This window comes from Erigeron canadensis, chromosome 8, assembly GCF_010389155.1.
Source record: "Erigeron canadensis isolate Cc75 chromosome 8, C_canadensis_v1, whole genome shotgun sequence".
Classification (NCBI taxonomy): domain Eukaryota; kingdom Viridiplantae; phylum Streptophyta; class Magnoliopsida; order Asterales; family Asteraceae; genus Erigeron; species Erigeron canadensis.
Genome location: NC_057768.1, coordinates 20112985 through 20139246, shown reverse-complemented (window position 1 = coordinate 20139246; position 26262 = coordinate 20112985). Strand labels below are relative to the sequence as shown.

The window sequence follows — 26262 nt, the reverse complement described above, 5'->3', positions numbered from 1 at the left end:
TACTAGTCCTAAATCAAGAGATTACGTTGATGCAAATAAAAATTATGTTGAAACACTGATATAATGTCGTATAAATGATATAGTCAGAACTACATCTGTAAAAATGTTCATTGTATAGAGTTTTTATGCTTAGTTTTGTTCTAGACTTATTTCAAATAAATCAGAACTAAACATTCTTTTTCTATTAGGGTACTAAGTTCCCATTCATCAGGTAAAATTATGTGCTTTATTATTGTTTTACTAAAATAATAAATTTTAGAATTTTGAATTTGCAAAAATGTGAAAATTCATAAAACGCATGACTACTTAATGTAGAAATCCAATAAGAAGACATGAGACATGAATAACACGCGAAGGACACATGAATAACACGTTAAGGACACATGGATGTTCCATGGAAAAAAAAAAGAAGGTGATCCTCAAATTCCAATGAAGTAATATCTAAATTTCAAGAAAAATCTTCTAACTCCATAAAAGTCATGCAATGGTCATAGCTAAAGCAAACTTAGTTTTCTGTACTTTTCTAAATTTCAGATTGTACCTCGTAAATTCTTGAATATAATAATAAAGTTTGGAAGGAAAAAAAAAATATCGGGACAAGGGTATAGTGTCATTTTGGCACATTTTAATAAAGTTTTAAGCCAATCATTGTGTTACACGTGACACTCCAAACTCCTAACCAAAACTTACCAAGTTTTACCAAATTGTGAGGGGTAATCAGTTTGCGATGCCAAATGATAAATTTTGGCACAAAAAAAGGACAAAACATAAAAAAGATAAAAACAAAAAAGTTAATTAATGCATGTTAACAACGGTTATGTGCAAGTGCAACGGCTCCATGGTGTCAATTCTTCCTTGTCAATATTTGCCAATAAATAGGGAACAATGGAACCAATGGTCCAATGTGCCAAAATGTGTCAATGCTACTTAACGATAAGAAAGAACTGATACACACTTGCCTTCCTAAGAAATAAATGAAGAACCAAAGCATAGTTCCATGAATAAACGTCTAGGTAAAAGTATAAAAATATAGCTCAATGAGAACTTGACAAATGTTCTGTGTTTGATCATGCGTTTTCAAGTGCTAACAAATCCAAATATATCATTCGAATCTAAAAATCAAGTATTTATTGCACAATGATTATCTTAGAGTTTTTGATACGCCTATAATCAGTGATGAAAGTTCAAAATGTCTCCATTATACAATCTTGAGTAGTTCACCATAAACCTTACATTCCTGAGTATGGTCCTACTGATGATATAGTGAAGCGTATGAGCTAGTCCAACATCTGACAACAACAAACTCGTGAAAGGCGGGATATGGGGAAAATGAGATGCATACAGTCATACATAGTTACGTAACTCTGCGGCTCTACCGGCGATACATGAGACTACCAATAAAAGCTACAAAACGACCCCTGCCTAATTTCACAACACATTTATTCATTATTTACTTATGCATATGTTGCTTTATGACATTCGATATGTGTAGTAGTTGAAAAAAATACATAATTAAATACGTCACCTGAGAGAGTGAACCCGGAAAAATAAACAACCCATACAACTGCCTAAAAGACCGAATGTATAAGAGCCACAGACCTATAAGAAAACGCCAAACCTACGGGGCATGGCATGTTCTTTGTACAAATATGAAGGCTGGTTACACATATACAAGAGACGAGATACAACGAAGAAGGAGCAACAACAATGTTTCTTATTCGTGATTTACATTTAGCTTCCTGCAGCTGAAATGTTGAAAATATAATTATATAAGGTGATATTATTATAACATTTTAAAAGGGGAGCAGGCAAAATAAGAAAGCAAACCTCTAAAATATATCCAAAGAATTTTCTAGCAAGGCACCATCCTCCCACTGTACATCTTTCGTGTTTGGGTCTTTTTCAATTAACTCAAGAGGTGCATCTAACGGTGGAGGGATCTGCATGGAAGGACATGATCAAGTACTATTACAGGTAATCATGCCATCTGATATGTTCTTATTTGCTAGTAGTAGCTTTCTCCGGATATAGCAAATTGGTCAGGTTGGATAACTCGTCAAAACAAGCTAACTTTAGTGTACAGGTTGGGTTGACTCAAAACACTTGTTGTCAAAAACATGTTATGCTTTAAAAACTAGTGTCATAGTATAAGATTACAAATTTTATTTTATTTTAATAGCTTCAGTCTTTTATACAGAATGATAAAACACATATTGACCGACTGTCATCCAATTCGAACAATTTGACCCATTTCCTTTTTATCAAAAAAATTATAAAGAATTTGACCAGCTAGAAATAAGGGTTAGCCAAATTGACCTGTTCGTGAGTAAAATAGTTTATTTTCCACCTGACTTTTTTCTTAAAGTAGAAATCAAGAGTACATACCATGCAACGGATTAAAGGCCAATTTATTCCACGAAAAAAGGCATGCTCTTTTATTTCACTGGAACCACCGTTTGATCCTAACCGGGCGGAAGGATCTCTGTTTAACAATGCATGAATCATCTGTCTTGCAGCAAGACTTACCTGAACATCCATTGGCAGATAAAAATTAGTCTCAAGTAGATAATGTGATATGGAAGCCAAATGAAAATCCGAGTAATCAGTATATAAACTTTATTCTTACCGGAATGCTACTTGGAAATGTTAGGTCTTTATGCAAAATGTTTGCAAATGTCTTCTGCCTGTTTTTTCCTCTAAACGGTGTGCGGCCATAAAGCATCTCATATAACAGGATACCTAAAAGTAAATTGATCAAGTAAGAAGATCATAGATTGAACTTAAATGTCAAAAGTGTACGAACATTGAGGAGCTTACCGACAGACCACCAATCAATAGCACTGCTGTGGCCAGCTCCTGTTATGACTTCCTGAAAAATTGCCATGTATAAGAATTGTTTCAGTATTGAAGGTGTGCCACAGGTAAACCATGAGTAGAGATTTCTTTAATAAAATTGAGATGACTAAGATACTTGTAATGAACATTGGCTAACAATACAACTTGGATAAGAAGTGGTGACATACCGGAGCAATGTATTCCTCTGTCCCAACAAATGAATTTGATTGTGTAGATGGCTCTGCAACAAATGTCGGTGGGGGTTGGCTCCTAGATCTTCTTCTTTTAGATGGAGCATGTTTTATTACCTGACAATTTACAACATATGACAACAAACCGGAATTTATAAAAACATGAACTAGGAAATGCTTCCTTCATGTAAAAAAATGATGTTATTGATGACTTCTAAGATTTGACATAAAACGTTTGAGATAGATTGACAACATACTTGAGGTTTACATTGTGTCCTAAACGATAGATCAAAGTCACTCAATACAACATGCCCATCCGTTTGAAGTAATATGTTCTCCGGTTTCAAGTCCCTATAGATGATACCTGCAAATGACAAGCACTTATATGAAGATCCAAAGCAAAGGGAATTTCTTTAGTAATAAAAATCCTGATTTATATAGATAAGATGGTGTTCTTTGATGGGCCAAGATGAGAAAGTTACACGGAAAGTATAATCAATCTTTAACAACATTGAATGAAGAGATACCTAAACAGTGGAGATACTCTAAGCCAATTACAACCTCTGCCGCATAAAATCTGCAGATACACATAAAATAAGAATTATGCTCGGAGTTTAATTGAGCTAAACATCTTTTTCCCACTGACAGACCTCTAAAGTAATCCTTACGAGGAAAGAATGGGTTAAATAATTTCCATTATCGCTTAGAAAGATTTCATAGCTTAGATTTCGTTGTATGAATATTCAAGTTGATAATAAAATTTAGGTAATGATAGTATTTTTGGGAGTACCTTGCAGACTCTTCCTTAAATAATTTCAGAGGCTGTTTGTCAAGCAAAGCAAATAACTCTCCTCCAGGGCAAAAGTCTGTTATCAAGCAAACATGTGTCGGAGTCTGCAGAGACACAAACAAAGACAGGTTAGTATATAGTTCTATGTAATATAATCTGATTATAAATTTATCAAACAAATAAAATTCTATTAATTGTTCAGTGATGGAGCATAGATTCATATCACAAGATATGATTCTCATTAGATTTTATAAATCCAATGATACTACATTCTCGTTGTTATGGATCGTACACCTAAAACTAAAAAGTACTAATACATTATATCTTTCTTATGTACTTAGATCGAATAGCATTTTCCAATAGAATCTTATTATAAGATATATTCCTGTCTGTTTTGTATCAAACACTGTAAAAATACAGATTCAAAAGAGGGAAATCTAAAACCTGAAAAGATGTGTATAGTGTTGGGAGGAAAGGATGATCCAGTAGTGCTATTATCTCCCTTTCAATGCAAGCTCGATGAACCTTCATTTACAAGATAATAACCAAGTTTCATACTCTACATGAATAATCAATTATAGATAACTACACTTATATAACAGTAACAATTACAAAATTTATATCTGTCAAGTTACATACTGAATTGAAATGGCTTTCGATGATCATACCTTGTTGCGCTTCAGCATTACTGATTTATCCATTGCCTTCATAGCAAAAAGTTCGCCAGTACCTTTCAGTTCAACCAAATGGACACTGCAACATCCAGATAAATCATAAATATGGAGATCATAATTGACGTCACACTGAAAATCATCTTAAAAGTACAGTTACAATTAGATATTAGAAAATGCACCTGCCAGTATCTCCACTTCCCAATGGTCTGATAGGCTTAAAATGACCAAGTCCTATTATTTCACCACCTGCAGTGATCTGCAAAGCCAGAGGTAGCAGAATGAAGCATCTGATTAATGTAACCTTATAGAAAACTTACAGAAATGAGAATTCTAAATGCATAATTTAAGGAGCATTACCTTTTGTATTGCTTTCCAAGATGTATTGTACCTCTTGTGAGGTCTCGGAGAGACAGATTGAGAGTGGATAGCCCACAAGTCCTCTGGCCTCTGAAGTGACATATATTTATTTTGGTTAGATAAGAAAACATTAATCTATTATTGTTATATTCAGGTATAAGAAAAAAAGAGAAGATAGCCAACCCATTATTGGCCCCTCGCCGACAGATCCCATGGTCAACATTAGAGAAGGTAAACCATATAACACGATGATTGAAGGGACATGGAGTGGGATTTGAATCCCCGGCCTCTGCAAATGTCCCCACCACTAGGCTACCATCGTGGGGGATAAGATATGGAAACTATTGCTCTTTATTTTGAAATATAATGAATTTATGGCTTTATAATCCTTTATAATATAATAAAACTTTCTGGTAAAACATATTAGTTAAAAAAAGTCATCACTATGATACATGAAAAATCTGAGCAATGACCATTTCAAGTAAAATTTCTTGTACTATACTTCATCGCTAAAACAAACATTAAGATCAAGTAGAACACTAAGGAAAGACGAGTACCTTACCAAGTTGGCATCAGGAAGTTCTCGAACAGCTTCATCAACATTTTCTGCCGTAGCTTTTACCTGGTGAAAGAGATGCAAATCAAACCTTTAACAAAAACCAAAAGTAAACCAAAATCAGAATGACCCATTTGTCATTTATCTTTAACAGTAAATACTATAACCACTTGACAGTTGTTCTTTATATTGTATCTTCGGAAAAAAATAACCTAGAACCGTGCTAAGATCAGTCTAGTCTGATGTCATTCTTAATGGGAAATTCAACTCTTTTTTTAACTTTGATTTACAGTTTTGATCACAGACGACGTGTATAACTTGCCATTGAATTACAATAAGGAATATAAGTATACCAACTTAGCACTTTGTTTCTCCGTAGTGTCTGAAAGGCGATTCCTTAGGGGTTCCACGTGACCACTTCCATCTAGTTGGACACCAATGAAGTATTGAAGTTCTCCCTGAATATTGAAAATATTAGATTGGCTCAACTGCTCAAGTTTAATAAAAAAGAAATGAGTAATATTATAATTCTTGCATTATACCTTCTGGTCACGCATAGGTTGCAAGTGGAATAAATTCCAGAATTTCTTTCCTGTAACAGATTTAGTCCATACAGAGAAAACAAATCAATCACAAGAACCCCATTATGTAGCACCATACTTTCAGATATAAAAAATTCAAAACGTTGAATGTAGAAGTGGCCATTTCGACCAATATAATTAAAAACAAGCGAATAGGTTATATCTCAAATGGGTAAGATAAAAGGTATGTAAGAAAAAAAGAAATGGGATAAATGTTTAACGGGTCAAAATATATAGTAAAAGTATCTTTTAATTGTATTCGACAGACTAACTGTAAATAAAGAAGTTAAATTGTTTTACAATAGTGCAACTAACCTAACCAGTTATGACTAGTTAACCAACCCGCCCACTTTTTCACCTCTAATTGAGGGCATAGCTTACCGCTCTTTGTATAGTTAATCAATTGCACCGTAATTTCTCTTTGTTCTCTGATAGCAGCTCTTATTTTATCAACAGTTCCTTGATCTGTTTCAGGACCTTGCAGAAATCTGTACAATGTAAATTGTGAAGATTACACATACACACCACAGAAGCACACTTAAAATTGAACAAGCATATTGTCACATTACAAGCTATCATAAAAGCTGGAACTTCATACCGACAGTTTCTTCCTAGAATTTCCTCACGCGTAAACTCTGTCAATTCAAGGAAGCTATCTGATGCAAAGATCTGCATTTTAAGCAGTAATTCAGTTTTCTGTTGTGTGTATTGTAAAAGACTGGTACATTAATTTTAAACACTGATATATGTCATATTAACCTTACAAGTGCAAAGTGGGCAGGTCGGATGGGTTGGATAACTGGTCAAAAAAGGCCAGTTAAAAAGCTCTCTTCTTTACTTTCTCTTTTTTAGATTTTTAATATGTATATGATTAACGCATCAAATATGATATACCAAAGAAGTCTTACGATAACTGTTAAAATCTTCAGATATAATGATTTAAAACATTGTGCGCATAAAAACGACACTCCGGGAAACATTATTTCCATTTGACCCTTCACTTTAAAGCTAAACCTTTTATTTTAACTGGATGAGATTAAAATTAACCCAAAGCGAACCATTTAAAACTAAATGGGTCAAAGTTTTCATCTCTACTAGTAAGAACTGATAAAAAAGTATATGGATGAGGACCAGATGTTTATATGCACTTACAATGGGGTTATCAGGGAGCCTAGGATCAGTTATCACAAAATTCTTTTCAATGCGTTCCAGGGTCGTTGCTAAGTCTATTCCCTGACGGATGTCCCTAAATCTTTCTGCACGATCCCAGCTATCAGTGCGAGCTATATCTTTGGTCATTAACTCCTCTGGCTCAATAATTGGAGGAGTTGGCTCATTGACTGAAGACCTTCCTTTGAACCTGTAAAGACAGACACAGACAATATTTGGGTTATGGTTTATCTATAACGGGTCATATGGGTTGCATCAAAATGGACAAACAGGTTGAAAGTCACCCAAAATGCATTCTTCAATAACTTTATTCAAACCATTAACCCAAAATCACATTTAAATAACTTTAGATAATAACTGAAGTTATATACTTTTGTAATCACATTTAAGTGTTTAACTCTTATTATGCATGTAAAAACCTAGAAAATTGGAAAAAAGAGGTTTCCGGTCAACCCAGACCTTACTGAACTTAGACCATTTTAACCCAAAATCCAACCCCAACAATTTGGCGACCTCTAGAAACGAAATAAGTAACACCAACAAATGTATAAAGCATTCACCCCATTAAGGAACTGCGAATTGATTTCCTGGATTTTGGGTGAGATGAATTCCAGGAGCTTGTACGGGTTAAATCGCCTTTTATGTCTGATAGGGGTGTTTCTCTCCCAGGTGTATATAAGCTCAGATTTTCTGTTGGTCCAACAAGCGGTGATTCAACAATTTTCTCCTGAATTTCAGTTAGACTAGATCGGTATTGATTACGAGGACGTTCCACAGTCTGTACAACCTCCACAATGGAACCTAGTGCTGTTTCCTTCTGACGAGCTGCCAATGGGCAAAACTCAAGCTTCAACAGACATTTTACATTTATGGAATTCATGGAGAAGTAACGCCGGTTTACTTACCATCATAACGAATTAGTGATGTTGGCAATCCATTTGGTCGCAATTCCTTTTCATTCACTCCTTCAGTGTACTTGCTGACTTCCACTTGCATTCTGTGCAAATTATACATAATATACATGTCACTCATTTTAACACAATGATTCGCTAAAGAGCTACATAATCTATACTAAATATTCATATGATGCAAGAATTCAGATATTCAATTTATTGCTATTTAACTTCATTTCTTAAATAAGTTATGAGTGACATGTTGTAATAAAAACTGCAAACGTTTGAACTGATCAAGTGGTTTCAAAAACTGATAATTTGATTTAAAGATGAAGAAAATACCCAATGAATTTAATGGTGTTGCCATTTTCATCTTTGATAGGAGTGACAGTGAGTAGATTCCAAAAAGGGGTGCCATCTTTCTTGTAGTTGTAGAGCCTGCCGCAGTAACTAGTTCCTGTTTTAACTGCATGCCGGATTTTATCCACTTCTTTCTGGTCTGTTTCCTTTCCCTGTAAAAAGCGGCTGCACCAACCAGCCAGTACGTATCTCTTTTAGCAATGCAATAACATTAACGTATAACATTAACATTCATTCGTGTCTGCTACTACCTAAAACCATCCCCACGGTGGCCTAACAAGAGGTCTCGGTTTTGAACCTTACCAAATAAACATCTCAGGGATGGACAGTGAAAAGATTTGGACTTTGGAAATGGTCACTAGATACACATTTAGGCCACCTACATCTAGTCAAACACTTTGCTTTCTCCAGTTAGTAACGAAAAACCTCATAAGTTTACTCGTTTATACTTAAAACACCAATATATACAATTATATGAAACTAGAAAAATAGCGAAATATCAACAATATTATCAATTGTTTTGGTATTTTATGACAAACAAGTGTAAAGTTTTAAGGATTGTGAAATAAGTTAAAAGACGTTAAAAAAAGTTTAGTTATACAAGGATCTACTAGGAAAATCAAGATTTTAAAATTATCATTCGATACCTAGCCAAATATTTTTTTACTTAGGGTCTTGTTAATGACAGCCTTATGGGTTGTTGTTAACGTGCATAAATAGTTGTACTTTTTATCATAAAATTCTGGAGGTGGAATTCTGATATCTAAGATACAATTTTTTGTATACACGTTAACCACAGCTTTTGGCTCTAGTTAACATTTTTGCTTACTTGATAACGTAGTAGAGATATATACTAACCAGTTTCTACCAATGACCTCTTTGGAAGAGTAACCAGTCATTGTAAAAAAACCGCTGCTAGCATACATGATCGGGCAATCTGGCTTTGTGGCATCAGACACGACAAACGTTTGTTGAAGCGTGGCAAGTGCATCTTTCAAATCTTGGGAAACTCGTGGCTCGACAGATGACAAAGAGTTGTCACGAGATGACCTCCATGATGCTGAAGAGCTCCTCCTCTTGTTACGCTCCTCGTCCCCAATTGCATAAGCTACCGTAGCCCCTCCAGGCCATTCCGCGGTCCTTTCAGCTATTTTTGTTATGTCATATTCGTCGTCTTCCGGTGGAGTGACTCTGGCTATTGGAGGCTTGTTTTGGTTCGAACCTTGGTCAAATGCCATCCATTTGTTGGTCAACTCACCTGTTGTACTTGATTCAGCATTTGACCTTTCCATTGGTCACGTTTGCTGTCCCTCCACCTATAAAAATTCAAATGCATGCATTGACTGTAGAGAGACGTAGAGTTGCATTTTCGGATCGTCTCATATGAAGTCAAAAAACTGATGGTTTGAAAATAAATTCAAACAGAATAAAAGCTAAAAGATAGAAGTAAAAATCGATGATGTATTAAATGATTTTAATTTTCGTTATATAAAACTATCTATATCTATACTACTTAATAACACAAAAGGGCCTTTTTTTAATTTAGAAAATTCTGCCTTTGAAAACCCCAAATTACCCTTGGACATTGTACATCTCTTGCAACCTACCCATCTCATCTCTACTCTCAAATAAAGCAAAATCTCCCCCTATTAAATATTTCTGTCTTTGAAATACCTTATTTGCCCTTGGACTTTATTGTTTTTTTTCTTTACGTAACTACCTAAAATCCCTAATAAAGCAAATCGTCTTCCCCACTATTGCCGTCGCATTGCACAGGTACCATGCTCATTTCTTCTAATTTTAACTGTTCGAAAAAAAATTTTTCTTCTAGTCAAATGAAAGACTTTCAATCATTAATGTCAAAATTCATATATTTAAATTATTTACTTGTTAGAACTTGTAATTATTTAAAATATAAAAATATGTATTGTGTTTAAAATGTTACATTGTAATTAAAAAAAAAAATTGATATATTTGAATGTTTTTAATATAACTTTATTGTGTATAGAGTATAGACTATAATCTATGACAATATAATATAACATTTAAAAGAAAGCCTTATGCTTTTTCTTGTACATGCATAAAGAACCACTCAAGTTCTTTTGAAAGGCACTCCTTGTTGATAATGAAATAACATAAATGAACATGTTATATATCTTGACAAATTAACAAAACTCATCTTTGTCGGTACAAAGTGCAATAAAAGATAAAAACAACTTTCTAATATATTTTTTAACGACAAAATTATATTAAAATCCCTAAAAAACAGGCGTCTTTAGCATCAAATGAAATGATAAAACAAAGAATAAAACGATACTAACAAAATAAGATCAAACCCAATACCGCCAGCAGCCAGTCAACCAAAACACAACGTGATTATTGCGTTAATAATTTAATAGTTATTCATCTGGTAAGAAGATAATCCATAAAAGTATGTTTAATGATAACGAATCATCCAAATGATTTATAAACTATTAAACTCGTGTTAATATAAGAATTATTTTTCTAAGTTTCCCATCATCAAAATTAATTTTATATAATATGATATGAACAGTAATCAATATCGTGTAATAATTTCAAAGTATTGATGTTACTTAATTATTTAGTTCACTACGGCAACAAAAAATATAATATACTAATTATATTATATATATATATAATTTTTTAAGTATCATTTGTAAAAATTGACACAACCTATTGCATGGAAAGATGATGACAAACTTCTACTTATGACCATGTTATTTTTTAAAAAAAGTTCACAGTCTGTAAAATATCTCTATAGATTTAAAAATATTTTAAATTGTTGATGTGACCTTAAAAATAATTAGCTCAAATAACTAAATAAAAGAATATGTACTTTAACAAAAAACTACAGATTAAAATTCCTTAGTACCACTCTATTTCCAAATACTCCCTATATATCACAAGAATAACATGAAAAGGCTTTCCAAGAATATAGATAGTACTTATTTTCTAAAAAAAGTAACATAGACCAAAAATATTGTTGTAAACTTGTAATGTAATGACTTGTCTCTTGTGTGTAACAGAAGTTGTATATATATCGCAACTCACAAGAATAATATGAAAAAGTTTCTAAAAAGAAAAATAGTACTTAATTAATTTCCAACAAAAGTAACATAACATAGAACAATAATACGAGTATAAAGTTGTAAACTTGTAATGTAATTGTGTGTAACAAAAGTTATATCCATGTGATGGTATATGATTAAATAGTAAAAAGGTAAATTGAATTAAAAAATAATAATGAAGTGAAAGAAAGGAAAACATACTGCTAGTGTGGAACAGGAATGCAGCAAATAGGAGTAGGAGTAGGAGTAGGGGTGTGTGTATGATATTTTGGAAGTTGTTTTTGGTTGGAAAAATGGATGAGATAATGGAGTGATAGTGTGTGTGAGTTAATTGGGTTTTGGTTGGCTGGAAAGATAATGTTCATGAATTAATAATCCACGTGGCTACACAATATCCAATACTTAGGTACCACCAAATGGTACATACTATGCCCACGCGTCTCCTCCAAATCAGTAATTTCTTTTTGTCCCGTATCACTGTCACGCGCTTCATTTAGACCATCTTCAACCGTTGTATTGTTGGTATTTTTGGCTAATAATCCCGTTCATCACGTAGAGTTTTTGAAATTGCTGTGGCGGAAATAAGATTTAAATTTTTTACGTGGTCCAATAATAATAGTGAACAAACTTTTTTTTGTAAGTTAATTACAAAGATTGTTTTTTCGATTTGTTAAACATTACATGTTTCATTCATACATTTAATAAATTACGATTTTAATCATTAATTTCGAAGACCCAATAATAATTTGAGTAAATTATACTTTTCGTCCCTGAAGTTTTCACGTTTTTTACTTTTGATCTCTAAATTTTAAAAATTATAATTTTGACCCTAAAGTTGGCCAATTTTTTCAATAATCGTCCTTTGGCCTTACGGCGTTAAAAAATGGTCGTTAACGTACGCACGTGCTAGACACGTGAGGGCACTAATGTCATTTCACGTTACACCGATGGACGAAAAGTGAAAAAATAGCTACCCGAGGGACGAAAAGTGAAAAAATAGCTATTTGAGGGATGAAAAATGAAAATCATACAAATAAATTTATTCTTCCATTCTTTCTTTTCCGATGGAATTTTCCGACTAGACATTTATTTCCCCTTTACCCCCAAGCCTCTCCAATCACCACCACCTAATAACAACAACAACAGCCGCCGCTGCCAGTCACCGCCGTCTATAACCAACAACAGCCACCGCCGTTTATAACCACTACGAGCCACTGCCTCCCACCGCCGCCTATAATTACCACCAGCCACGACCACTATAATCAACACCAGCCACCACCACCTATAATTACCACCGCTGCCTACAATTACCACCAAACACCGCCGTCTATAGTTACCTCCAACCACCGCCGTCTACATTCACCATCAACCAACCGCCACCGACTAGAATCACCACCAACCAACCGCAGCCACCTAGAATCACCACCATCCACCGTCCCCCTTTCAATTAAAATCAAAATTTAGAAAAGAAAAAAAAAGATGACTGACATGTCTGAACTATAATTTGTTTGATTGGTTGTATTTTGAATGTCATGAATTTGAGTAAATGATTTTGTTTGTGGTTTAGATTTGGATTCAAAATCGAGTTTTTATTAGGTATCATCGAAAAATAAATGTCTAGTCAGAAAATTCCATCGGTAAAAATGATCGAAGAAGATGCTCGGAAAAGAAAGAATGAAAGGATAAATTTATTTGTATGATTTTCATTTTTCGTCCCTCAAGTAGTTATTTTTTCATTTTTCGTCCCTCAAGTAGCTATTTTTTCACTTTTGGTCCCTCGGTGAAGGTGAAATAACATTAGTGCCCTCACATGTCTAGCACGTGCGTACGTTAACGGCCATTTTTTAACGCCGTAAGGCCAAAGGACGATTATTGAAAAAATTGGCCAACTTTAGGGTCAAAATTGTAATTTTTAAGTTTAGGTATCAAAAATGAAAAACGTGCCAATTTTAAAGACGAAAAATGTAATTTGCTCTAATAATTTTAGTCAAAAAGTCAATAATATTGGTTAAAGGACTTATAAACCAAAGTTGTTGATGGGACTCCAAAATAATGGATCAAATTTGTAATTTATAAGAATTAAGGATAAAATCTGTTACTTTTAATAAAACCAGATCTTTGTATTGTATTTAACCATTGAAGTGTTGCAATTATGTTGATAACTATTGAATTGTTGCAATTATGTTGGACAAATAAGCCCGTTCATCGATGTCGTCTCTTACGAATGCCGGTGTGCTGGTCCAGTTTGGTGATCATTGCATCTAGTTCTCGAACGTGTTGACTTTTATTTTATTATATATTTACATGGTCCAATGGTGATGGTGAAAAAGTATGGTATTTTGTTTTTACCATATTAATGGATGAAAATTAATAAAAGAAATATAATGCTTTAAAGCATGCTTTAGACATATATGTAATTATGTCTTTAAAATGAGACATATATGTAAATCTCCTATGTTGCACGGATACGGGTACGGAAACGGGGTACGGGGACGATACGGGAAACGGCAAAACTAAAAATTTCAAGATACGGGTACGGCGAAGATACGACAATAAATATATATATCTATATATTAAAAAATCCCCAAAGAGATAATATATAACTAAATTATAAATAATAATCTATCTAATATATCATATTATAAATATTGTAAAGACTCAACAAATGAATGTTTATTATAATAAAACTTAATTTAGTACTACATATCATATAATACAGAGAAATGTATATAATTAAACCTTATTAACATACCAATAATTAACAAAAATAATTAAAAAACGTCTAAAGTTTTAAAATTCACCCTAACTGCCGTTTCCGTGCATCATAGTAAATCTACACGTATCTGTCCCCATGACGTCCCCGAAACGGGTACTCCACTCTAACTGCCGTTTCCGTGCATCATAGTAAATCTCTATTCTTTTTTTACACCTTAAATTTTAAATTTTTTACCTTTTAACTCCTAAAGTTTTTATATTCTAGCTTTTGCACTCATTAAGGTTATCATTTTCAGTTTTTGACATTAAACTTTTGTGTTTTCATATTTACATTAAACAACTTTCAAACAATTACAATTTCACGTGTAAACCTTTAGTTTTGATTAATTTCTTCTGTTTCGTATATATAACTGTTTCTAATTTATAATAATTTGTATTATATTTACATCTTACGTTCATATAACATTTAAAGTAAGATATACATCACCATCATGAAAATGTCATTGTTCGCATTAATACAGTTATTATTTTTTTCTATGCTTTTATACATCATAATATTCTTATATGTTATTTGTATTGTTATTGTATTGTCGTCTTATATATAACATGGGTTCAAAAATATAGCATAAATTAATTTGTGTTACACTTATACTACTATTTATTGTTTGTATCCAAAATTATGTTGTCTAAAATCCGTATTATGTAAAATGACTACTTATATTTTTTTTTCGAACAACAGAAAATGTATGGACTTCACAATTGCAGACATATCGGGTCATTTTCTATATAATGTTAAAAAAACATTTTTTATTTATGATTTTTCATCAAAACTTATATTTCTTTTATAAATTATTGCAAAGGTGTTTGTACTAAGACAAGTTGATTTGATTCACGTTATACTCACGTGTTTTTGGCTTAATAATATACTCTTGTAATATACCTTTATCGTTATGACGTTATATATGTACCACCGACCTAAACACGTTACAAGTTTCATGTTTTGTTATGTTTCCCGGACATCGCCCGTGTAGAAAAAACTAGTTTCCTCCTAAAAACTTTATAAATCAACTAAAATTTTAACAATAACAATCTTAAAGCTTTGAACAAGGCTAAAATTTTAGACAAAGATCAAGGAGAAACATCATGCAAGATCGCGAAGAAGATCACTACTTCGGTGAAGGTTACGTAATGACAACACTACTTTCATGAGTTCTTACGTGTATTTATAATACCCAATTAAAACGACACAGAGATACACATGTCGCGACCTTTCACAAAGATATAGACATCACAACACGTTTGGGAACAAAGTAGGGACGTGCACGGTTTGGTTCAAACCGGCTAAATCATTTAAATCGGGGTATTTGGACGGATTGGTTGGTTTTAAAGTCAAAATTTTGAACCATTGATTTGTTTTTTCCATAAACCATTTGTATGATTTGGTTTTGGTTTTAGATATTATACAATCCGGTAAAACTAAACCGGACCAATAAGCTATAATAATTGTAAGTTTATATTTATATTAATTGTTTCACACTTCTAATTAATATTTATATTAATAGTTAATATTGTAACTTATATATACTTATTATTTGTCAAAGTTGTAGACATGATTTCGAATATTAAATTGCTATGTTTGTTTTGTCTAATAGGACTTGTGAATATTTTGTTATGTCATAATATTGAATCTTAAATGTTACGTATTATTTTATGCTTTATACATTTAATTTCAAGAAAAAAAAAACAACAACAACAAAACCGTTTAACCGTCCAAACCAAACCGGATTAATTGGTTTTAGTTAGTTTGGTTTGACATAACAACTTGGACGGATTGGTTTGAAAAAATCGCAAAACCGTATGCATTGGTTTGGTTAAGATTTTTGGCTAAAACGTCCAAACTGGACCATGCACATCCCTAGAATAAAGTAATCTTAATAATTATTTTTCCCCTTCCTTTTTTAAGTTTTGAAGAACTAAAATGTTTAAAACCGGATCGATCTATTTATGATTGATCTCAATCTGTTTAGACTAAATGCAAACGTGTGTGGATTTGTTTTACGTTCGTGCCATGTTAAAAATGTTGGATATCAATATATCATGTTTAATAAATGGAAAATGATTGATCAATATATAATTGGTGGAATACATATGTGACTAAGTGATTATCATATATTTTTCATGATATTATTAGACATTCATTTTTAGAGACGGAACAAGGAATTTTTATGTGAGGGATCAATTTTAAAAATTGTTTGTCATATTTAGAAAAGTCATATCTGAGAATGTAAAAAAAATGGACCCTCAAATAAATTTATTTTTTCACACCGGGTGTAACACTCATATTTATACCAGTTTTTAATATATAAAGACCACATGTGTTGGACAAGGTCTTATTAAATAAAAACGTATTTAATTATAATGTACGAAACCCAAAAAAATATACTTTTTAGGAAATAATTAGTTTGTAAAATTATCTTTTCTACATAACTATTATGATTATCATTACTAGTTGTATATGATAAATATATATAATAATTTGAAAAAATTAATTTTTTCACAAATAGCTACACTATTAATGTATTACATATTTAAATACTCAAATAGAGAAAACTTTTTTTTTAAACCTTTTTTCATTCTTTGATTCTTTCTAATAAAAACCAAAACAACTCAAGTTTTTTATTCTCCCGATGAAAAGATTTATCTCAAAATAAATACTTCGATAACCAATGACTTCCAAAGAATAAGCTTATGACAACAAAGGTAACATTTGTATTTATTTCCTACTTATTTTTTCTTATGTTTAGAATATAATTACATGTAACACACCGAGCTAGGCTTGAAATATCACCGAAAAGATATAGTGTATGCATGAAATTATCGTAGAATACGTCTAAATGAATAAAAGGGATCAGGTGAATCCAAACATCAAATATAAAGTACAAAATGCACGAGGAGCAAAGTAACCATCAAACTCTACAAAAAACAATCAAAAGATGGCTATCAATCCTAAGCACAAAGTGAAGCAATGGGCAATTAATGAATCCTTGATCCACATAAGTCAAAATCCAAGTCCAATATAAGCAACAATCAAACTTCACGTCCAAGATTCGCTTGATTACCAGAAAAGTGTACTAAACAAGGTCAACACTAGGTTGGTGAGTTTCATAGTAATGGTTCACAAGGAACCATCCAAGTCACAATATGTATAAAGTATAAGTGAGTCACAATATGTACAAAGTGTATTACAAGTAGCCTTAAAGTGTCACGTATCAACCACGACAAGATCACACAATGTAATAATAAGCACGTGTAATAAATGAGCACAAGTGACGTCAATAACCAAATCAGGTATCGTATGTATGCAAATGTAATAATGTATACTACATCAAAATGGTTTGCTTGCGTGTAACCCACACAAATAGAGTATGCTTGCGTGTAAACTCGCACAAATAAAGTATGCTTGCGTGTAAACCGCTCAATTCAATAGGTTCATGCGTAACCAAATCCATTCACAAGTCCATCGTACCACAACCAACCGAACCCACAAAGCACATACATTTCATACAACTTTACATTTAAGGAACCATAGATTCTTATATATAGGGTCACCCGCAGCCTTCACACCACATCTACAACTCATTAAATGTATCATCGTCTTCCATGTATGTACAACTATCCTAATCACATCTCATAATCCAAATCGAAAACATAATCCAACAACAATAAGTTAAACCGTTCCACAAATTAGTTAAACAATCAATCAAGCAATAAACAAATCGTAACTCAAACCAATCAACCAATCAATCAAACAATTAAGCACGTATGTGTACACTTTTCAGCCCGAATCTCAATTGAGTAGGGAGCTACGGAACTCACCTTTGCCAAACAATAACAAGTTAAGATCGTGCTATGAATGTCCAACGATCGTCAAATGTCCACAACCGAAACTTCAACAACGATCACAACCTACTTTACAATATCAAATTATCACAAGATATTCTAACGATAAGGTCTAGCTAGTTTAAGCCATGTCATAATGCCACAAACGCTTTAAACGCTTCCCTGCCCAAGAACAATGACACTTTAGGATTACATTTTAAGAAATGAATTTACAATCATCCCAAATTGATGAACCCATGATAAAGTAGACTCTCACATGATTCTATTGATATCTCATTCGTATAAAACGGATTTATGGTTCAAAAGTAACGATCTTATCAAAAATCAAGTTTTTGCTGAAGTGTGAAAATTTGCGGCGAACCATGTCAAAGTTGCGATGCAACTTTGAGCTCAGAAAAAATGGACACCCAAAAGTTGCGGTGAACCCTTGGAAAGTTGCGGTGCAACATTGCCAGTTACGAAAGACCTATTTTTGATACAAATCGACCATCCAAACGTAAAGATCAAAGCTTCAAACTTTGACACAACCAAATTCAAGTATAACCACACCATAAAAACATACCAATTCATAAACCCACTTCCGGTTTCTCAACCTTTGATTTCAAACCCGTTTTTGACTAAAAACAACCATTTTACACTCGAATCTACCGAAAATCGTTTAGATCCACAACAAGGAAGTTATCTACAAGATATAAGGAACATTTTGAGCTAAGGAACACTTACCAATTAGACCCGAAACCTCAAATCCGATTTTTGGAGCTTCAAAGAGGATGAACACTTGATTATACCCACAAATCTTGAAGTTTTAAAGGAAAGGATTATTATTAAACTAATTTCTAACACTTTTAATGATAACCGTAGTCTTTGGTGTGTGTGTTCTTACGATTTGGGAGAAAAGGGGGAGAAGAGATAGGGTAGATAGAGAGTGTGAGTGAAGAAATGAGAGGATGAAAGGGAGAGAGGGAGGTTTTGTTCCCCTCTTAAGCTCTCGTGACTAGTTTCGGTTTCTCCCGAGAAATGATTCGTTTAGCTAAGAATTTTAACACGAAACTCGTTTAAATACTTCGTTGATATATCATTATCTATTTCGAAATTATGTTTCTAACGATTATTCATATGCCTACTTTTTCATTACAAAAGTTTATTTACTTCAAATTGACTAATTTCCGTTTACGGGTTCGCTAGAGTTGACCGTTCAAAGTAGCGGGTGTTGCATCATTCCCTAGTTAAAAGAATATCATCCTCGAAATTACAATGATTCTCTCTCTCGACAAGGTTTAAGTTCCCTCGATGTATCCACACTCGTCAATTCTCAGGTTCACAACCACAATGGTCACCAAACTCACAAGTCACCACGGAATACCAATCATACGGGGGAATCAAGCATCAAAACGGAAACTTGTCCAAAGTTTCCATCACAACAATTTATGAATACAACAAGTACTATATGAAACATCCAAAGATGTCCTAATCATCTGTAGTATGTGCTCCCGTTCACTATCACATGCGAGTCTAAGTTTTCACTCACATGTCGTTCACCCCTAATCGCTTCGTCTCACGCACGCCATGGTTGAGTCCTAGTTAAGAGGAAATCTTCTCGGACCGAGATCTTACTTTGACACCATGGGGCATTCCCCAGTTAAAAGAATTCCCCTTCACTTCCGAACCTTACTTTACTAATCCAACTTGTATGACTCAAATGTTTGCGTTTACTCGTGTCAGTATTCACTAGTTTTTAAGTTTTTGCTCGTTCTTAGACATCATCACATTGTTTTGTTCAAACGGAGATTTTTAACGTTCCTATCTTGTCAATCTTAACTTAACATTTGCACACTTTGTAGGCTTAAAACCAATTCTCATACAAGATCGAAAATCCTCAAACTTTTGGAATATAATGTAATTAATCAAAGTCCTTTCATAAGTTACCATTTGTTACATAATTGGATTTTGAAAATTGCGAAAGACATCTATCAAACTCATTGGTCTCTTTCATTTAAAATTCATCACATCTGTCTCAAAAACATCTCACTATTGTACTAGTAAAGTTCATACGATCATATGAGTCGTATTATGTAACAAGTTTTTAGTTTATAACTCATTAGATTATTAAAACCGGGTGACGTCGTACGCATCCTTCATGCCAAGTGTTAGAATCTTTTGCCATGATTCATCGATCTCCGGGTTATAATCCCATTTTCTTAAACGAGTTTATTGTCAACTCCCAGTATTTTATTATGTATTATTATGTATATATATATATACACTTTTCATATCGCGGTTAGAGTTTCTCCCGCTCGGATTAACATTAAGTGAAATTAGTTCTAAACAGGTAACACCTATTATGACGATTTGACTCATAGTCAGCGCACTCGTGACGTGTTTCACCAGTGATCAGCGACTCATTCGCTGAAATCACGTGTTTGCTCCCACTCCTGACCATCTATCTGACAATGGGAGGGTTCATGTCCACGACATCCAATCCTGATGGCACCTCATTCGTGTGATAGACAATGATCTAGCAATCTGTTTAAGGTCGAGAAGATTTGAGAATCGGACACTATAAGCACTTGAGCTTCTTACATCTTATGCGTGACTCGCACTATGGCACTTAATTGGCTCATCGTTTCCATGCTTATGAACTCTCGGTTCCGCGTTAAGCTAGGCATTCAATTAGATCAACTTTCACCAATCATATTCGCGTATATATACTACCTAATATCGTTAAGACCTCAACTTCATCTCTGCGACGTTCGTGTTTGTGAATTATTACGTGTTGGGTAGACTTTTAGATTTTTAATTTATTTGTTCAAATTTATGGTTAGCCTAACCCAGGTCGTTCCTCCTTACTAAATAAGTTTATAGTTGTATAACAACTTAAAATGAAATCATTACGTCCCGTTGTCGCCATCGATATTGACTCCGCAGTTAACTCCACTGTTATTCGTTTATTCTAATCAACCCACCTTAGTTAACATAGGCATTGTCCTAAGGTTAAATCTTAAGGGCGTATAATACAATGAGATTCTCATAATCATAATACAACTACACTTATAATCTCTACATTGCTAGCTAAGTTATAAAGTAACTAGGGGGATAACTCAGCCAAGTAATATTTAATCGCCCTGCTAATTATACATACAATTGCTCACGTGACCATTTATATATATGCATGCATCTTCAATTCCTAACTCTATATTCAATAAGCAAGTTAGGCAACAAGATTCCGACATATTCAAATAAATAGGCTAGCATGGCAACCTATACATACAATTGTCCCAAGATTTCGATTACCTTTACGCATGTATTACCAAGTCCTAACGATTTATCTCACCAAATTATTAGGCATATTTATTAATTCAAGCATATTTATTAATTAGAATATCATGGCAACCATACTTGTTCTACCACATCTCCTAACAATTCATCCATATAATCAAGTTAGGAGGTAAGATTTTGCATGTTTTATCAACTAATCCCGCATACCAAGTCATACATATGATCTCTCATATATTAGGTACAACTATGCATAAATTATAAATTCGTTCTTATAACTAAGTTAAGAAATAAAGTTTTGGGCATACTGGGATTATTAAACATGTCTACCACTATTATTCATAAAACTGCCCATTGAGTAAATATTTATACACGCACCACCGTATTCACTTATCTCATGTACATAATTTAGCTTAACAACATAATTTATACATGCTAAGACTAGCAAACTAGTCCACCAATCCATTCATGAAAGTGCTTGTCGATTAACACACCTGCACCCGCATTACCTATTTCCATTATATATGCATAAAAACCAAGATTAAATGGATATAGTTTTCCCACAATCATGCAATAAAACTAGCATGCTAAATTCATTAATATAATCGTCCACCGACTAATACATTTTACATGTGCATCACCAAATACATTATATCGTGCTTACAACCAAGTTTAACAATGTCTCATACATGTTCAAGTTCACATACTATTAAGCAACATATCCTCATTGTTTGGCGTTAGGAAAAAAGATATTTTTTGTCATAATCAGTGTCGGCTCAAGCTTTTTGGTGGACTTAAGCGAGACCAATTGATGTGACTAATTTATACCCATTACCCACAACATTATTGGCCATTTTATTATGTGTTTTAAGTCGTTTTCGTATGCATTTGGTGCGTTTATGGGGTTTGTTAGTGTTTTCAGGCTCTAAACAGGTCACGCGTTCGATTGGTGCAATTTTGAAAGAATTATTGGCCCAGAAGTGATTTATAATATCGAGAGTTGATTCAAGTTGAAGAAACGGCGAGTTAAGCAAGTTCAAGATCAACAGGAAGAATTTTTACACAAGTTATGACTGCGCCGCAGTGGAGGGAGGCTATGCCCACTACGCCGCAGCCAAATCCCACGGAAACAATCGGGGATTACCCCACTGCGCCGCAGTGGGGGTTGCATCTTCATGACTGCGCCGCAGTCACTGCAAGAGGAAAATAGGACGTGGAAAAAGACTGCGCCGCAGTGGAGGGTTCGTAAGCCCACTGCGCCGCAGTCACCTTGAAGTCGAAGTCAAACAAGACTCACTTCGCCGCAGTGAGGGAAGACAAAGCCCACTGCGCCGCAGTGGGAACACGGGGTCTGAAGCAATGGATCGGTTTTGCATCAGATTCTCAAATAGTATATAAGAAAAAACCCTAGGTCGAATGGGATTATCAAAAAATCTTTCTAGGAGCTGCTCTACAAGGGTTCTTCAATCTCCAATCAAGATAATTTCTTAGGCGGATTCGTTGAAGATTCACGGGCACCATCTAGATCGTATCTACTTACTGTCTTGCAATTTATTTTCTTCAAACGATTGGTACATCATGTTTCTCTTCTATTTTAATTATTATTGTGGAATGATCATGAGTGGCTAAACGTTTAATCATCCACCTTGATGAAACGAGACGGATAATGTGATTGCAATATTTTAATTCAAAAGAGTTTATTTAATTATCGTTGTTCTGAGATCTTGATGACTTTAATTCTATTTATTAGTTAATTTTGATATTGGTTGCATATATTTCTTCGTTGGTGGTACCAGTTGAATGTATATGTGATTTTAAAACGGTTACTTGTCTATGAGTAATTATCACTAGTTCATGGTATGATAGTGAATATCATTTTAAGAAAAGATTAATTTTGTCAACGTGATTGATATCGGTTGGTGGTACCACGTTATGGTCACTTAGGTTCAATTGATAATTTGATAGTCAATAAAACTGATTGTTAGAAGAATTGTCTTTGCTTTGGTGGTACCGGCTTGGGTAATTTAACTAGCAGTTAGGTGATTCGATATTTTGTTTACGGTTGGTGGTACCACGTGAGCACCTTAATCTTGTCACGATTATCTTTAAACTCTAGAGAATTTGTTCTTAATTAAATGCAATCACATATGAAGTCGAGGGAAGTCAAGGTGAATGACTTTTAATTATATTGTCTGAAGTTTTTACAAATTTATGCAATTATATTGCAAACCCATTTTACTTTAATTATCAAGATGATTTTCAAAGCAACACCCGTTTTCCAAACCATTTCATAAGCAACTAGTCATTTCCAATCCATGAGGACGAACTCAGACTTATCTCTTAACTATATTACAAACGATCGGGTCCACCGCCCGTGAGTGCGTAGTAGTGAGTTTTTAGGTAGTTTAAGTTTTATAAATTTAAAGCTCGATTTTGCACATCAAGTTTTTGGCGCCGCTGCCAGGGATTGTTTGCCGATTTAGTTGTTAATTTAGTGGTTTGACCTTTCCTCACGCGTGAGGGAGTTATTTGCTTTATTAGTTTAGATTTGTTTTCTTGTATTATCACAGGTGCATTTGACGTGTGGTGTTAGTTGTGTTTTGCAGGATTGTTTCATAGTTGATGATTTTGCGTTCTTCGGGGCGATCTCTTTTTAGTCCATTGAAAACTCCACCAAGACGCAGGATCAACTTTACAGCACCACCAGATTTAGACGAAGAAGGCTTCTATCTAGAGGAATTCTTTGATCTTGCACTTGTTAAAGACGAAATGGGTGACAATCCACCAAGAGACCCAAATGACATCCGGTATGGTGACTGAACCCGAACTATTCCTGCGGCTCGTGGTTCCGCCATTAGACCACCGGGCGTTGATCAAAATTTCAACTTGAAGCCAAACCATCTTAAAAGCATTGAAGATCAGAAATTTGATGGTAAGAAGAAATGGGACCCTTATAAGCATTTAGAGAGGTTTGAGAAGTTAGCACGACTTTGTCAATGTGGCCAAAACCAAATGAATGCCGTCAAACTTGAGACTTTTCCTATTACTTTCACCGGAGATGCCGAAGATTGGTTCAATGATCTTCCCGAAAATTCGATTACTACTTGGGATCAACTTAAGGAAGCTTTCATTGGTGAGTTTTATTTGGTTGGAACTCAAAGGCAATTGGAGAACTTGATAAGGTCTTTTGTGCAAGAAGATGGGGAAGATGTTGTTGATGCATGGATCCGATTCAAGGAGATGTTGAGAAATTTTCCGGGACATGAGTTGACTAAGGAAAATTATGTTGAATTATTCTTCGATTGTTTGAATAAGGGGTCTAAAAGAGAGATGGGGTATGCTTTCGGTGGAAGTTTTAGCAAGATCACTCCAAATGAAGGTTATGGCATTTTGGAGCGTATGGTGAAAGATAATGCGGCCATGGATGATAAAAGATTTTTGAAGAACGAGGGCCGATTTAAGCAAAGTAAAGTTGCAAGAGCTGATAGTAGTAACAGCTCTATTGTAATTGATGAGATTCAAGCTTTGTCTGCACGTATAGATAAGGGATTTGCAGCTCAAGAATCTCGTTTTGGTTATCTTGAACGTGATGTGAAGGTCCTTGCTGATGTGTGTGATCACTCTAGAGAGACACACTATTCTGAAGAGTGTCCCAACCGGGGACCTGAAGATGTTAGTTTTGTGCAGAATCAACAAGGAGGTTTTCAGAGAAACACCGGTTTTCAGAACCGGTCATCAGGTAACAATTCTTATAACTCTTCTTTTCCTGCTAATGCTTCTCGTTTTTCTGGTAACAGGTGGCAAAGGAAAAATTATCAAAGTCAGCCACAACAGTAGGAGACTCAACAAAGCCAAGGATCGGGTTCTTCTTCTTCTATTATCGATCCTAATGCCGAGTTGAGAGAAATGATGAAGTAGATGATGAGAAATCAAATTGAAGCAAACACAAGTATCCAGAATATAAGGGAGGATACTAGGCAGTTGAGTGAGAGGCTGGATAGGATTAATGGTAAAGTGGAAATGAATGCTAAAAATCAAGATATCAATTTTAAGGATCTTGAAAGTAGGATGGCTGCTATCACTAGGCCGCAGGGTGCTTTGCCTAGTAACACTCAACAGAATCCGAAGCAGAATCAAGGTCCTAACAATGGACAAAAGTACACTCCACCGCCTGTTCGTCAGGAGCAAGCGAAAGCCATTACTACTCGTACAGGTAGATCCTATGCCCCTCCTCCTAATCCTAATGATATTGTTTCAGATGTGCAGGATACAGGAAATGATGGAGATGCTGATGCTGATGAGGAAATTGGGATGGAAGATCAATTGACTGTGAAGACTCCGGTTACTCAACCAAAACTGGCTGTGACACCCGAGGCTAAGCCATATAAGCCTAAGGTTCCATTTCCACAGCGGTTCAGGAAGGCTAAGCTAAAGGAACAGTATGATAAGTTTGTCAATATGATTAAAAATGTTCACATTAATGTTCTTTTAGTTGACTTGATTCAGGGTATGCCAAATTATGCCAAGTTTATCAAAGAACTTGTGACGGATAAAGGAAAGCTGAATGAGGTTAAAGCTACATTTCTTAATGCCGAGTTTTCTGCTATTGTTCAGAACCACATTCCACCTAAGTTGGAAGACCCAGGGAGTTTCCTTATCACTTGTTCTATTCGTACTTTGACTTGTAAGGCACTTGCCGATTTAGGTGCTAGTATCGATTTAATGCTTTACTCAGTCTGGAGTAAATTGGCGTTAGGAGCCTTGAGACCTATCCATATGAGCATAAGGTTAGAAGACCATTCTTTTCAGTACCCCATTGGGATTGCTGAAAATATGACTGTCCAGGTAGGCCACATTGTGTTTTTTGTAGATTTTGTG

At 34.3% G+C, this 26262-nt stretch overlaps 1 protein-coding gene across 2 annotated transcripts; it reads right to left on the bottom strand.

Annotated features, from left to right (window-relative positions):
* Positions 1 to 1426: 1426 nt before the first annotated feature.
* On the bottom strand, positions 1427 to 11802 carry LOC122578067 (phototropin-2). 2 transcript variants are annotated; one of them, XM_043749936.1, is made up of 24 exons: positions 11698 to 11802; positions 9266 to 9723; positions 8390 to 8572; positions 8060 to 8151; positions 7715 to 7979; positions 7137 to 7344; positions 6583 to 6653; positions 6366 to 6472; positions 5946 to 5995; positions 5757 to 5861; positions 5410 to 5469; positions 4848 to 4937; positions 4670 to 4746; positions 4485 to 4569; positions 4261 to 4341; positions 3817 to 3920; positions 3554 to 3603; positions 3284 to 3390; positions 3024 to 3143; positions 2818 to 2869; positions 2627 to 2739; positions 2386 to 2526; positions 1828 to 1940; positions 1427 to 1745 (listed from the first exon to the last, which is right to left on the bottom strand). In XM_043749936.1, the coding sequence occupies exons 2-23, from the start codon at positions 9697 to 9699 to the stop codon at positions 1830 to 1832; spliced, it is 2706 nt and encodes a 901-aa protein (XP_043605871.1). In that variant the 5' UTR covers positions 9700 to 9723; positions 11698 to 11802; the 3' UTR covers positions 1427 to 1745; positions 1828 to 1829. The 2 variants fall into 2 exon arrangements, with proteins under 2 accessions (XP_043605871.1, XP_043605872.1); XM_043749937.1 differs by lacking the exon at positions 11698 to 11802 and having other exon boundaries at positions 9266 to 10211.
* Positions 11803 to 26262: the final 14460 nt, after the last annotated feature.

Coding starts and splice junctions, on each gene's coding strand:
- LOC122578067 (XM_043749936.1), bottom strand. CDS start 9,699: ATGGAAAGGTCAAATGCTGAATCAAGTACAACAGGTGAGTTGACCAAC. Junction 8,573..9,265: donor GAGGTCATTGGTAGAAACTG/GTTAGTATATAT, acceptor TGGTTGGTGCAG/CCGCTTTTTACAGGGAAAGG. Junction 5,470..5,756: donor AGAAACAAAGTGCTAAGTTG/GTATACTTATAT, acceptor CTCTTTCACCAG/GTAAAAGCTACGGCAGAAAA.